This window comes from Sebastes umbrosus, chromosome 13 (genome assembly GCF_015220745.1).
Source record: "Sebastes umbrosus isolate fSebUmb1 chromosome 13, fSebUmb1.pri, whole genome shotgun sequence".
Classification (NCBI taxonomy): Eukaryota; Metazoa; Chordata; class Actinopteri; order Perciformes; family Sebastidae; genus Sebastes; species Sebastes umbrosus.
In genome coordinates, this window is record NC_051281.1 from 28,923,432 (window position 1) to 28,936,321 (window position 12,890).

The 12,890-nt window shown below is 43.0% G+C and overlaps 1 protein-coding gene across 1 annotated transcript; it reads left to right on the forward strand.

Annotated features, from left to right (window-relative positions):
- The first annotated feature begins 1,704 nt into the window (after positions 1 to 1,704).
- Positions 1,705 to 10,156, forward strand: LOC119499863. Its single transcript, XM_037789073.1, has 3 exons — positions 1,705 to 1,821; positions 6,703 to 8,669; positions 8,770 to 10,156. The coding sequence occupies exons 2-3, from the start codon at positions 6,744 to 6,746 to the stop codon at positions 9,511 to 9,513; spliced, it is 2,670 nt and encodes an 889-aa protein (XP_037645001.1). The 5' UTR covers positions 1,705 to 1,821; positions 6,703 to 6,743; the 3' UTR covers positions 9,514 to 10,156.
- Positions 10,157 to 12,890: the final 2,734 nt, after the last annotated feature.

The window sequence follows — 12,890 nt, forward strand, 5'->3', positions numbered from 1 at the left end:
TAGCCGGGCCAGCCGTGCGTGCCTTTTTAGTGCATGTGAGCATGGCACGATTGGTGGCTCACAGCCAACGCTCTGCACTGCTCTCATAAGGCGGTTACAGACGGCGTCATTGCGGAAGCGTGGAACAAACCCACCTCAGGTAAACACTGTTATCTCTGTCAGCGCTGTTGCCGTTGTTTTCACTGTTAGTGTCGTAAGCTGCGAGCTGGCTCAGCTGCCGCCATGTTGAGAACCGTGTGGAGTCAATTGAAATACTCTTAATCTCGCATTTAGCACCTTTAAAGCTGCAGTGGGTAGAAATGGAGCAAATATGATTTTAAAAAAGTTATTTTTATAAAATGGTCACTATATCCTAACAGTAGTACATGAGACAGGTAATCTGAAAAAAAAAATCATGTTCCTCTGGTGTCCTCTGGTGCTCCTAATGGCATCTGCAAGATTTCACAGACCGGAGGAAAACGACCAATCAGAGCCGAGCTGGAGCCTTGCCATCTCTGAGCAGCTGTCAATCACTGGTGAACTCCGATCAAATGCTCAAACTAGGCAGCGCTGATCAAATATGAATCAATATTCTGTTACTGTAATGCCTATTTCTGTCCACAAATATTGTCAGAATCATCTTGTAGTGTACTGTTTAGCTGTAAAATGAGAAAGTTTGTGACCCGGCAGCCATGTTGAGATCAGTTGAGAAAATACCAAGCACCGCCCAGCAGCCGGAGCAAACGTTCTCATTCTACAGCTAAACAGTACACTACAAGATGATTCTGGAAACATTTGAGGAGAGAAATAGGCATTACAGTAACAGAATATTGATCAATATTTGATCAGCGCTGCCTAGTTTGACCATTTGATCGGAGTTCGCGAGTGATTGACAGCTGCCTCCTTTGAATGAACAGCCAATAGGAACGCTCTCTCTCTCTCTCTGAAATGACCTGCAAAGTCTCCCGTCATGGGCCTGAAAACAGAGCCATGAGGATGTGCGGAAGTCTCTCAGAACACTTGAATTACAATATGCTGAAAGGTTATTATGGAATTTCTGCCCAATGATGCCAAAAATATACCGCCTACTGCCGCTTTAAGTACTTTTTTAAAGCATAAATGAATTTATTACCGCCTCCCAAATATGAATATTTGCTGGTTTCCTGTAACAGTAAATGAAACCTTTGGGTTTGGGAGATATTAGGAGACGTCACCGTAGAGTGGGAACTTATGACGGGCATTTTTCACTATTTGCTGACATGTAAAGTAAATAGCTGTTAGTTTCAGCACCAGTACATCACTGAGATATGCATATAAAGTCCACGCAGAAGGAACTGAATATGTGCCAAACACTAAGACCGCCTGCTAACCGACCCTAGAAATCAATGGTCAATGCAGATGGCCAAGTAAACACCTACAATAAAACCATAACGGGAACACTTCTTCCATGCAATTTCTGCACAAAAGCTCATAGGTGTATTTCACAACATAAAGGATTGTTGGTTCCTCTCAAGTGGTTTGTGCTATCAATACATTTGCTCCCTGCTCCAACTGTTTATTCTTTCAAGTGGTATTCTCTAAAACACAGCAGGCGGATTCCAAGTAAGCCACGAAGTACACAGCTTGAAGACCAAGAATAAAATATCAACTGTGGATGCACATTCTGAGTTTGCATACAGAGGAAACTGGAGTCGGCTTGGCGGTCTCCTAGCAACAGCCAACAAGAGGGGAAACGGCACAGAGGGAGGGCCAGAGGCTGATGGGTAAAAACTGAGGGAGTAGGGAGATGTGGTGAAGACGAGCAGAGCATGGGGTCGTAACAGCGCTGGTACCTGACTGCAGGTAAGACACGTGTTGTTTTTTTATCACTCAGAATTCAATGGTTTTATTATAAAGAATAACTTGATTGAGCACTCCTTGATTTCATTTTTATTTTGTGTGAAAAACATGAAAAGGGGCTTTTTTTTTTTTTAAACAAATATTACAATTTTACAATATCGTTTGAGTACTTCCAAAGATTAGTCTTATTTTTTTTGAGACACACATGCAGTAACTCTAGTTTGCTCATTGACTGTTTTCCTAACATGACCCAGTTATCCCACAGCACTCACATGATGAGCAACTGGACCCTCCTCATCTATAATGTAGTTTGGTAATGTGAGTGGAAACTTGGTCTGTGGACACAAAGAGATGGGACTGGCACCGGTTCCTCAGATACACCGGTCGCTTATCTGTCCTACATAAATATAACTTCACTACACCAAAATCCATCCCATAAATACAAGCCGCTACACCACAATGAAAATAAACCAAGTAAAAGTCAACAAAAATGTTCTCAAGTAACTCATATGAAGAATAGAAAATTGTAATGTGTTCAGTAACTTATACTGCAGCAGACTTACAGTAGGCTACTTAAAGGGGACTCACTCTTTCGGTGCTTGTGCACATACATACATACATACATTTGGGTATCTGGAGTACCTACCAACCCACAAACTGTGAAATAAGTTAAGGTTTTTGTGGGCTGTCTACATCAGAAAACATGTGATTCAACAAGCCAATCAGATGTGGCTCCCCTTCCTATGTCACATGAAGGCTCATTAGAATATACATATATATATATATAAACAAATAAAGAAAGAAAGAATTACAGAAGTAGTAGTCATACAAGAGATAGACAAGCTATATGTCTCCCTGCTCTCTCCGGCTGCGGGCGGAGAGAGCAGACAGACACGCTGCAGAGCCCCGCTGCATCAGCCTGCGCTGAGGCAGGAAAAGCCAACACTAAGATCAGCTCTAAATCATGTTCATGGAGAGACCTTCGTCTGGTCAGCTAACATTACTGCCATGCAGCTGAAATATAGAGTGATATTGTGGTTTTAGCTGACGTGTGTCGCCTCACTGTTTTGAGCGATGCTCGTTCAGGTCTATTTAGAGCAAGCAAGCGCGAGCTCGACGCTGACTTTCGTTGATTTCACGGCCACAGGTGTCGCTGTTAAGAAGCATTTCTGAAAGTTACAAATAGTCCCTTTAAAACATTAATTAGATGTACAGCATGTGGGGTTATGACAATCAAAGTGCAAAGCCAAGAAAAATCACTACCCATAGTGCCATGCACAATTTGATTGGGGTTAGGGTTCCAGTTATGGAGGACCACATGAGTCACAGAAATAGTAATAAAGCATTTACTTGATTAATAAATAATTTTACTATACAAATATGCATTAATACATTTGTTTACAAATAAATCCATTAATCTATGAATAAATTGACTAAATTAATAATTAAGTAATTAATTATTTGACATTTTAATGGGCAACAAAAAGAAGAATGATAAAAAGAGTTTACAAATAAAATATTAATCCATCAATAAATAGTTCGAATTAAAACAGTCAATAAGTACATCATTTAAAAAATACAATAACAAATTAATTATTAATTTTGCTGAGTCATTTAGCTACTCTAAGCTAAATGACTCAGCAAACCCAATAGGTTATGGATTTAGCAATAGCAGCAGGGAAATGCTAATGCCAATGCAAAATGAAGTTGCCCTTTTAAATGCCTGATTAAAAGCTGTATTCTTAGTTCAATTTGTGAATCCTGTTACTTATCTCTCTTTTTAAACTGCATTTTCAAATAGATTTTAAATTCCATTATTTATTTATGAATTCATTAATGTATTTTTGAATGATGTACTTAATGAGTGTTTTATGGTGTTTTTGTAAATCCTTTCTTAATTTGAACTATTTATTGAAAGATTCATATTTTATTTGTAAACTCTTTTTATAATTGTTATTATTATTGCCCATTAAAATGTCAAATAATTAATCACTTTGTAATTTAGTCCGTTTATTCATAGATTAACAACTAATTTGTAAACAAATGTATTAATGCCTATTTTTATTGTACAATTAGTTATTAATCAATCAAATGCTTTATTACTATTTCCGTGACTCTTGTGGTCCTCCATACTTGGTCGGGTATAGAGGGGAAATAAGGCCAGGATCAAGATGCCAAATAAGAGTACCTACCATTTAGGTTTATGGTTTAAAAATAGGGTCAGTTTAGGATTAATAACTTAGACAAGAGACAAGAAGGTTTGCTTCAGTTAGTAATATTTTGCGTCTCTACCGGTGTGTAAGATTTATGGCATTTTTAAATACAGAGAAAGTAATAGCTTCTTCCTCTCTTTCTTTTTCTTCTCCAACATCTACTCCCCTTTGACAAAACTATTGAATGTCAACAGTAGTAGTACAGTATTTTTAACTATTTGGTTGAAAAAGGCTTTATGTGTGGGAAAACACTTTCTTGTCAGCCAAAAGGGTGCACCATAACACAAAGAAACACTCAACCAAATGTACCAAAGCTCACTGATACACTCGTCGACCTGCAGAGCTCCAACATTTCTAAAGAGTTTCACATTCAGTCAGTGAAAGGGAGGTAGCCTGTATTTATAGCCAGGCACTGAAAACTCTAGTGCCACTGAATTTTATAGATCAACTACACAGTGTACTTCTATATACACATACTGTACAGCTGCACAGTGTTTTGTATGGTACACCAATTACTTTCCACCGATTGTTCTCCTTTCTTTATTATAACCATAGGTGTTGGTTCAGGGGGTCACTGAATCCCCTAGAAATGCATCTCATATTTTTTTCCATGAATATGCAGAACTAATAATTTATTATAATGGTGAATAATATCGACCATGATGTGTCTTCTTGACAGAATAAGAAACCAACAAGATAAGAAGATTGACATTTATAATGCATGCAAAAACTGCATGGTTTTTGCCCCAAACTGCATTTGATTATCATAAAGTGGGCATGTCTGTTAAGGGGAGACTCGTGGGTACTCATAGAACCCATTTTCATTCACATATCTTGAGGTCAGAGGTCACAGGACCCCTTTTGAAAATTGACATGACCGTTTTTCCTCGCCAAAATTTAGCCCAACTTTGGAGCGTTACTTAGCCTCCTTCCCGACGGGCTAGCATAACATGCTTGGAACATTCCTTTGGTCTTTTAGTTTCATATGATATCTGTACCTTCAATCTAGCTCTAAAACTGAACCTGCTACAGCCCCCTCAAAGACAGTAAAGTCGGTCGGGATTGCCCGCGATCCCACGGCTCTCAGAGGGTTTTAAAGTAGCTTCCATTTTTAGAAATACTTGTCAAACTATAAAGTAGCAAATAAAAGCAGTGTTTAGTATTCATGCACAGGACTGGCAAAAGTACCCGTTCCTATACATGAAAAAATGTTTGGGGCCATAAACTTCCTCACGTATTCCCGGTAAGAATGCTACTTTGTGTTTATTATATGATGGCTCCCTGGGGTTCCAGTATAATCACAATACATCACACAGAGGACAGACGTCTTTCACTGCCGTTTCTCCACATCACTTTGTTCTTCTCATGAATAAAATATCAAAGCGGGGTCTGTTTGCAGAACTGGGGAGTTGAGAAGTATTGTTGTGTTGACACTTGGGCTGTCTCTTTACCTCCCACTCTCGCCCTCACTCTGGATGCTTCTGGCTGTCTGCCTCCATTTGAAATGCTAATAGAGTTCTCTGTGTAAAACTTTTCTTCTTCCTCTACGCTACCTCTCTCTGCCTACAGACTCATCTCTCTTATGGCCTTCCTTCATAGCTGTTATCACCTTTTCATAAGCATCTGTTCTCTTGGCAGCATAAAAATGGCTCTATAATAAAAGGATCTATCTGGTGCACACAGTTAAGAAAAGTGGTTGTTCAATCACCTTTGTCAGGCTGAATTAGAGTGTGTCAGATTTGGTAAACTGCATTCTTTGATTAAGTGTATCACGAATCACGTCCCATGATAGTCATTTTCATTGTAGTGAAATGTTTCCAATCAGGATGTCACTATACCACAATGGTTAGCACAGGAACACCACTCAATATACTGCATACTACTGTATGATACTACAACACCACAACTTACAGCCTCAAAACGTACCTCATAAAGAGTTTTCAGATCCCATTTTGAACTAAACAATATTTAATGGGGCTATATGAGTGGGCCACACCTGATAACCATACCTTATACATTTGTGGACCACACAGTTTTACATGGTAAGCTATCTGGAAGGTACAGTGTGTAGGATTTGGCGGCATCTAGTGGTGTGGTTGCAGATTGCAACCAAATGAGTACCCGTCCGCTCACTCCTCCTTTTCCAAGACTGCTGTAACATGAGCCGCCGAGTGCAAAGCAGCGGAAGTCAGACGGCGGCTAGTGTTACTGCGGTTCTGCACTCTGGGGCTCACATTACCGCAGTTTCACGAGAGTTTCGGAGAACTACGGTGGCCTTCAGGTAACATAAATTCAAAAAAAGCTCTCACTAGAGCCAGTGTTTGGTTTGTCCGTTCTGGGCTACTGCAGAAACATGGCGGACTCTGTGAAGAGGACTCACTCCCTATGTAGATATGAAGGGCTCATTCTACTTTAGCTCATTTGAGTATTTGTTGGGCATGTGTCACGTTGAGGTAATGCTGTTAAAAAAATATGTTGGGGGCTCTGCACAAAAACAATAGGTGTTGTACCAGCATAATATCACAATCATTTTGTATTCATTATAATATTACTCTTCATGTTAAAGTTTGAATTACCTGATATACTGTGGTTCAGGCATTTATTATGTCCAAGATATTGTTGTTTATGTGTGCATTTATCTTCTCTTTCCCTTTATTATGTCTCTCTGTAGGATCTCAAATTGAATGCTAGAAAATAATCCATCGATCCATCATGATGTTTGTGGGAACTCCTTTGGGTAGCAATTCCTCCTCCCCTATCCCAGTCCACAGCCCCAGTCCTGATCGTCAGTCAGACGATCTTTCCCCTGCTCTCCTGCCTCAGTCCCCTCCATGCTGGGCAGCACAGGCACGAGGCGACCTTGCACAGGCAGAGGCAGAGCTGCGTCGCATACTAGTGCGTCATGTGACGGAGACAGAATCGGTGAAGCGGGGTCTAGAGCGGGCCATCCTAGGAGCGCGCAGAGAAGAGCGGCGCCTGCTGGAGAGGGTGGAGCAGGACCATCGGGACACTCAGCAGCATCTGGAGCAGGTCCAGAGGGAGAACATGGCGGCAGCCCGGGTCAGCCAGTCCCTGTTGGACCAAAGGCTCCGTAAACTGGCTCAACTTCAGCAACAGATTCAGGACGTTGGTCAACAGTCATTTCTGGATGATGGTGGGCCAAACCAGCTGCTGAAGGACGTTACAGAGTTCCTGCAACCGTGGGAAGTCTCAGTTGCCCTAAAGAAAGTGAACTTCAAACCCAGCTCCCAACCTAATGCTGTCAACTTCGGAGATATTCGTGTGCAAGAACAAAGCCTGTGCCTGCATGTCGGAGGTTGTGGGCCACAGGGGCAGCGGTGTGCTCTCCATTCCCAGGAGATGCAGTGTGAAGACACAAACCATCAAGCTGCTGGAGGAGAGAAAAGCACCCTCGGACAGGGGTGGACCTCACCGACAGGCAGGGTTGTCAGAAAAATCAGTCTTTCTACCCGAAGTGATCTGGAATCAGAGGAGGAACAAAACCTCTCTTCGACAAAGATATGCCGCTGGCTTCCGAAGTGTGAGCAGTCTGACTGGGAGTCATCCCAGGATGACGAGATGGAGTCAGCCTCCTTTCAGCCGGAAGCGGAGGACATATTTCTGGCTGTCCCTACGGTACTTAAAAACATGGATACCGAAGGCAAGGAGCAGGTGTACAAGATGAATAGTAATGGAAAGCACTACTCTCCCAGGAGTCCAAGGAAATCGATTATTGCGGTCTCTGGTAGGAAGCCGTCCCCCTCACCTGAACGAAGACGGGAGCATGCTAAGCTGAGTCACTGCTCGAGTTTAGACAGCCAGGGTGGAGATAGAGGAAAAGTGGGACAAGATTCCAATAGTAGACTTTTGAGGTACGGCAACAGTGCCCTCACATCTCCCAGGATGACTCCAAGAGAGCCTCTGACCAGCCAAAGCTGCCAAGACCTCACCTCCAGGGGACGACCTCACTCTCGACTAAGCCAGTCCTCCGACGAACACTCTTTAGGGACACATGGTGACAGTGGCCGAGCACCATCCCCAACAGACAGCCTTGACTCCAGCTATACTTTCATCGTTAGCCCACCTCATGATTACAGCATGAACAGAGGCTCTTTGAACCACAATTGCCGTCTATCAAAGTCTGCAGTGGATTTGACACACAAGACTCGCCCGATGATCAGCGGTGGGACGAATGAGCACGTAGGACTGTGGAGCGTCAAGTGTAGCAACTTCAACTCCACGTCGAGCTCAACCTCCCCAACTCACAGTAGGGGGGCTAGGGTGTCTGACATGGGGCAGACTCTCTCGTATCCTACATATAGAAGTCTGCACCAGCCACAGAAGAAAATGGCTAGCTCTAAACAACCCCTGGTGGCTAGGTCTTTATCCATGTCTGTCATAGATGGTTCCTCTCAAGAGCCAAAGAGAGGCAGAGGAGAGAGAGGAGAGCCAGCCCTGGTGGAGTTGGAGGAGGAGGGAGACTTGTCTTTGACAGCATTCAACCCCAGAGGAGTCCATCTGATCAGGCAGTTTGGGAAGCAGGGTTCGGGTCGAGCTGACCTTACGCTGCCAAGTGGTATCCATGCCACGCCACAGGGCCTGCTCTATACAGTGGACTGCGGAAATGCACGTGTTCAGGTATGTGTTGTGTTAAACGTCTTTCATACAACATACAGTATGTGTACTATAGCAAATTAAATTGCCACCAATGATACAACTGAATCTAACTTTGAAACAGGTGACTGACCTCCGGGGTAATGTCCTCCAGCAAGTGACCTCCCCAACTTCTGACGGCTCTGCCAGACGATGTCGGAACTACTTTGACATTGCCGTCAATGCTAAGGGTTTGATTGCACTAAGCTGTGCAGCAGAGCGGGCCCTGCTCGTCTTCAGCCGCCATGGTCGCCTGCTCCAGACCTTTGGAGGGTCGGGGTTGGGCTCTGCAAAAGATGAGCTTGAGGCTCCCAGGGGCGTGACCGTAACCAGGCTGGATGAGTTCTTGGTAGCCGACATCCGGAAAGGTACACTTGTCGCCCTAAAGCTCGACCTGAAGACCGGCTCCCGTCTTGAGCGCACAGTGGTGACTGGATTCCACCGGCCTTATTTAGTGGCAGCTTGCTTGAGCTCGGGCATGGTAGCTGTGTCTGAAAGGGGCAATGAAATGGGCGGCGTCCCTTGCATCAAAGTGCTGGAACCAGGCTGGAACACGGTGAGAGTTTTGGGTGTATGTTCTGGTATGGGACCAGTCCTCGCCTGCCCGTGGGGCATCTCTATAGATGCAGATGGTAATGTGCTGGTAGCGGACTGGGGGGAGCAGCACAGAGTCCTGTTATACCCAGCACAGGGAGTGGGGTGGCCGATAGTGACCCAGGGCTTGAGTAGTCCACGTGGACTGACCCTGCTACCTGAGGGCCAACTAGCTGTGTCTGACAGCATGCACCACTGCATTAAGATATACCAGTATAAAGCCACCCTGCACTAAAGGGAGTAAGTTGATGTTTAAAGATACACAAATCTGTGGTGAGGTAACCATTCACGCTTTATTCTTAATAGGGATGCACCGATACCAATACCAGTATCGGGTATCGGGTCCGATACTGTGCTCATGTACTCGTACTCGTACTCGTACTCGCAAAACAGCTTGAATACAACGGCACCGATACCACTTTACAGCAGCGCAACGTTAACCTCTCGTCACCATCTTTTAGGTCCTCACGCTCCACCTCCCCGATGTTGCAGGCCAGACGGGCTGGTGGTGCTCCCGGCTCCGCTGGGCCGGGATCCCACCTCAGCCAGCGCGCTGGCCCTCACTTTCATTGTGCCACAGGGTTTTGCTTGCATCCTCTGACTCGTGCGTGCATTAGACTCCTTGGTCCGTGTTTCAAGACAGGTCAGGTGGGTTGCAGACAACGCCACAGACTCCTGGCGTCTTTTACGCGGACCACTGCACAACGCGGTTGGGGCCCCGGTCGACAGTCGCATCGGGAGTAGGGAGCCCGTCACGGTGCGGTGATGTCCGGGGCGGGCAGCGCTGTAAAGCTGCGGCCGCGAGCCACCTTTGCCCCGAGCCTTTCCAAGTCGACCTACAGCCGGTCGCGGCGCACCGCCTCGTATGCGGGACTTCTCAGCCTGTCGTGTGTCGCTCACACCCTCCAGCTGGCTGTTAACGAGGGTCTTTTGGCACAGAGAAGTACTCGTATCGGTACTCGGTATCGGCGAGTACCCAAATGTAAGTACTTGTACTTGTACTCGGTCTGAAAAAAAGTGCTATCGGTGCATCCCTAGTTCTTAATAAAACTAATTTGGGTAATTTTACTGCTGAACTGCAAGTAAAATCAGATGCAGCTCCTGTGCCGATTCTGTAAACGTCACTAGTGAAACTCAACTGCATTTAGACTGACAAAGGATGTATTGGTGTTTGGTCCAGATGTACCGTAATAAGAGTCAGTTGTCCACCTGGATTTGTAAGCCAAAGGCCATCCATTCATCACAAAGTTTAAAACTATGAAGCTAAGCTACAGAGATAAAATTAGCTGGATACGTTTAGTTTGGTTTAGTTTTGCTGCTCTCAACTGATAGAATTGCTGATTGCTTTCCGAATATAGTTTATAGATTAGAATTAAATTACAGTCTGTGTAATGTCTGTGTGTGCTTCCTTTCATATTCTGTCAGAGTTTTCACCCACAGCTGCTAACCTGCAGAGATTAGGCCCAGTACTGACGAAATACACTCTGAAAAGTATTCACTGTGTATGGATTTAATAAATTCAACAAGATCCGAGACTAATACAAATGCAGTGTTTTCTTTTCCAGCGTTCATACCATAGTGGTTTCAATGTTTCAATGGAATCTTGTCACGATTCGCTTCGGTAATTCCTGCAAATTCTACAATTTTTCACGCCGTCACTGATCTTTACTGACAACCAGTCGAGCTCGATGGCTTTTTTTTTTTAGTCCTCCCACTCCCTTCCTTCCTTCACCAGCAGTGTCTGTCATGTATATCCACCACTCTTTGAAGGATTCTGTATTTAACACGCCGATGCCAGAAAGTGCAGAGTGGGTGAATCATCAACAGTGGAAACCAGACTGTCATCCAAAAAAATTTTTTTTTGTGAAATGTGTCTGTTTATAGCAGATCAGGGGACCATTTGGATCAGGCAGATTTGTGAAGTTATAAAGTCGGGTATATTTGCAGTAATTGTACTAAATACTAGAGTATTTTATTTTTGGGATTACTCCACTACCGCTCAGAGGAAATTTTGAAACCTGAGATAAACTTTTTCGTGTAGCGTAAACCCCCTCCCCCCCAAGTTATTATGAAAAAGCTAGATGTAGCTCAACTACAGTATTGCTTAAATGCTGAGACACTGTGACAGACACCATATTTTTTATACTGCAGTACATTTTACTGCTAAAACCTTTAGTTTTGTGTTTTTCCATTAAGATTGGAGTGCTTTTCTACCAATTGGGTTACATCCAAAATGCGCCCATGCTCTCTTAGATTAAGCCGTGACATATCGAGATGGAGACAGACGTGATATCTTAACAGGGTGTACAGTTGTAGATGTGAGCCATTACTCGCAAAGACAAGCTGGTTTCATCCGTTATCATTGTTGTTTTTATGACTATATAATGAAGAGAGATTATGATGTTATATATATATATATATAGCCCCTGGAAAGTCTACTGTGGTGATGACTTCTATGTTAACAGTAATTAAAAAATGTTTTGAAATTTGGTCTGTTTATTGTGATCTTTTCCTCCTGCGGGTTAATTATTGTCATCTAATTTGACACAATATGCCAGCCATCTCTTGCAGTAGTAGTGGGAAATCACAAGTTAAATCCTGCAGCACACCAACCACAATTAGAATTTGGATGGCAATGAAAAATTAATATCCACAAAATGAACTTGCACAGAGAGAGAGAGAAGTGAAGGAGGAATCTCTTGGGTCTAACACCCACTTACGCACATCTGTTGCCAGGAGTAACGTAAGGGCTTTGTTTGCATTTATGAGACAATTTTCTGCATATCTGAGAGATTCATAGCAATCGCTCCACAGATCATCCGCCACCACCATCATCATCCAAACTGGTGCCTTCAGGAAATTCTATGGTAACAAGTTTTATCCTCTTTTTGAAATAAAACAGCTAAGCTAGACCTAGAAGGGATTTTTTAACAAGCCATGTTACATGCCACAGCCAAATAAGAGCAGTGTGTTCGAGGGCTTGAGCCCAAAAAAAACCCCCATCATATACTGGTAATCAAGTACAAACCACAACCACACACACACACACACACACACACACACACACACACACATTACCCCCCCTCAGGTGCTGATTGGAGGGTCATCAACTTGTCCGAAAAGAGTCATACCACAGTATGTGGAAAAAGAGTCATAGTATAGTATGCCGTAAAATAAAAAAGTCATAGTATAGTATGTCGAAAAAACTAAAAAAAGTCATAGTATATTATGTCGGAAAAAAGGCATGGTATAGTATGTCAAAAAATAAAAAGTCGTATTATAGTGTGTCGAAAAAGAGTTATAGTATAGTATGTCGGAAAAAAAAATATAGTTGTAGTATAGTATGTTGAAAATAGGCCATAGTATAGTACGATAAAAAAATAAAAAAAAGTCATAGTATATTATGTCGGAAAAAAGGCATGGTATAGTATGTCAAAAAAAATAAAAAAGTCATAGTATAGTATGTCGAAAAAATAAAAAAAGGCCATAGCATAGTATGTCGAAAAAATTAAATAGTCGTAGTATAGTATGTTGAAAAAAGGTATGATGACAAAATAAAAGTCATAGTACAGTATGTCGAAAAAAGTCAAAATACAGTATATCGAAAAAATA

What these genes read in the sequence shown, in the direction of transcription:
- LOC119499863 (XM_037789073.1), top strand. Translation starts at nt 6,744, where the DNA reads ATGATGTTTGTGGGAACTCCTTTGGGTAGCAATTCCTCCTCCCCTATC. An exon ending in GCGGAAATGCACGTGTTCAG is followed by an intron (nt 8,670 to 8,769) that starts GTATGTGTTGTG and finishes ACTTTGAAACAG; the next exon opens with GTGACTGACCTCCGGGGTAA.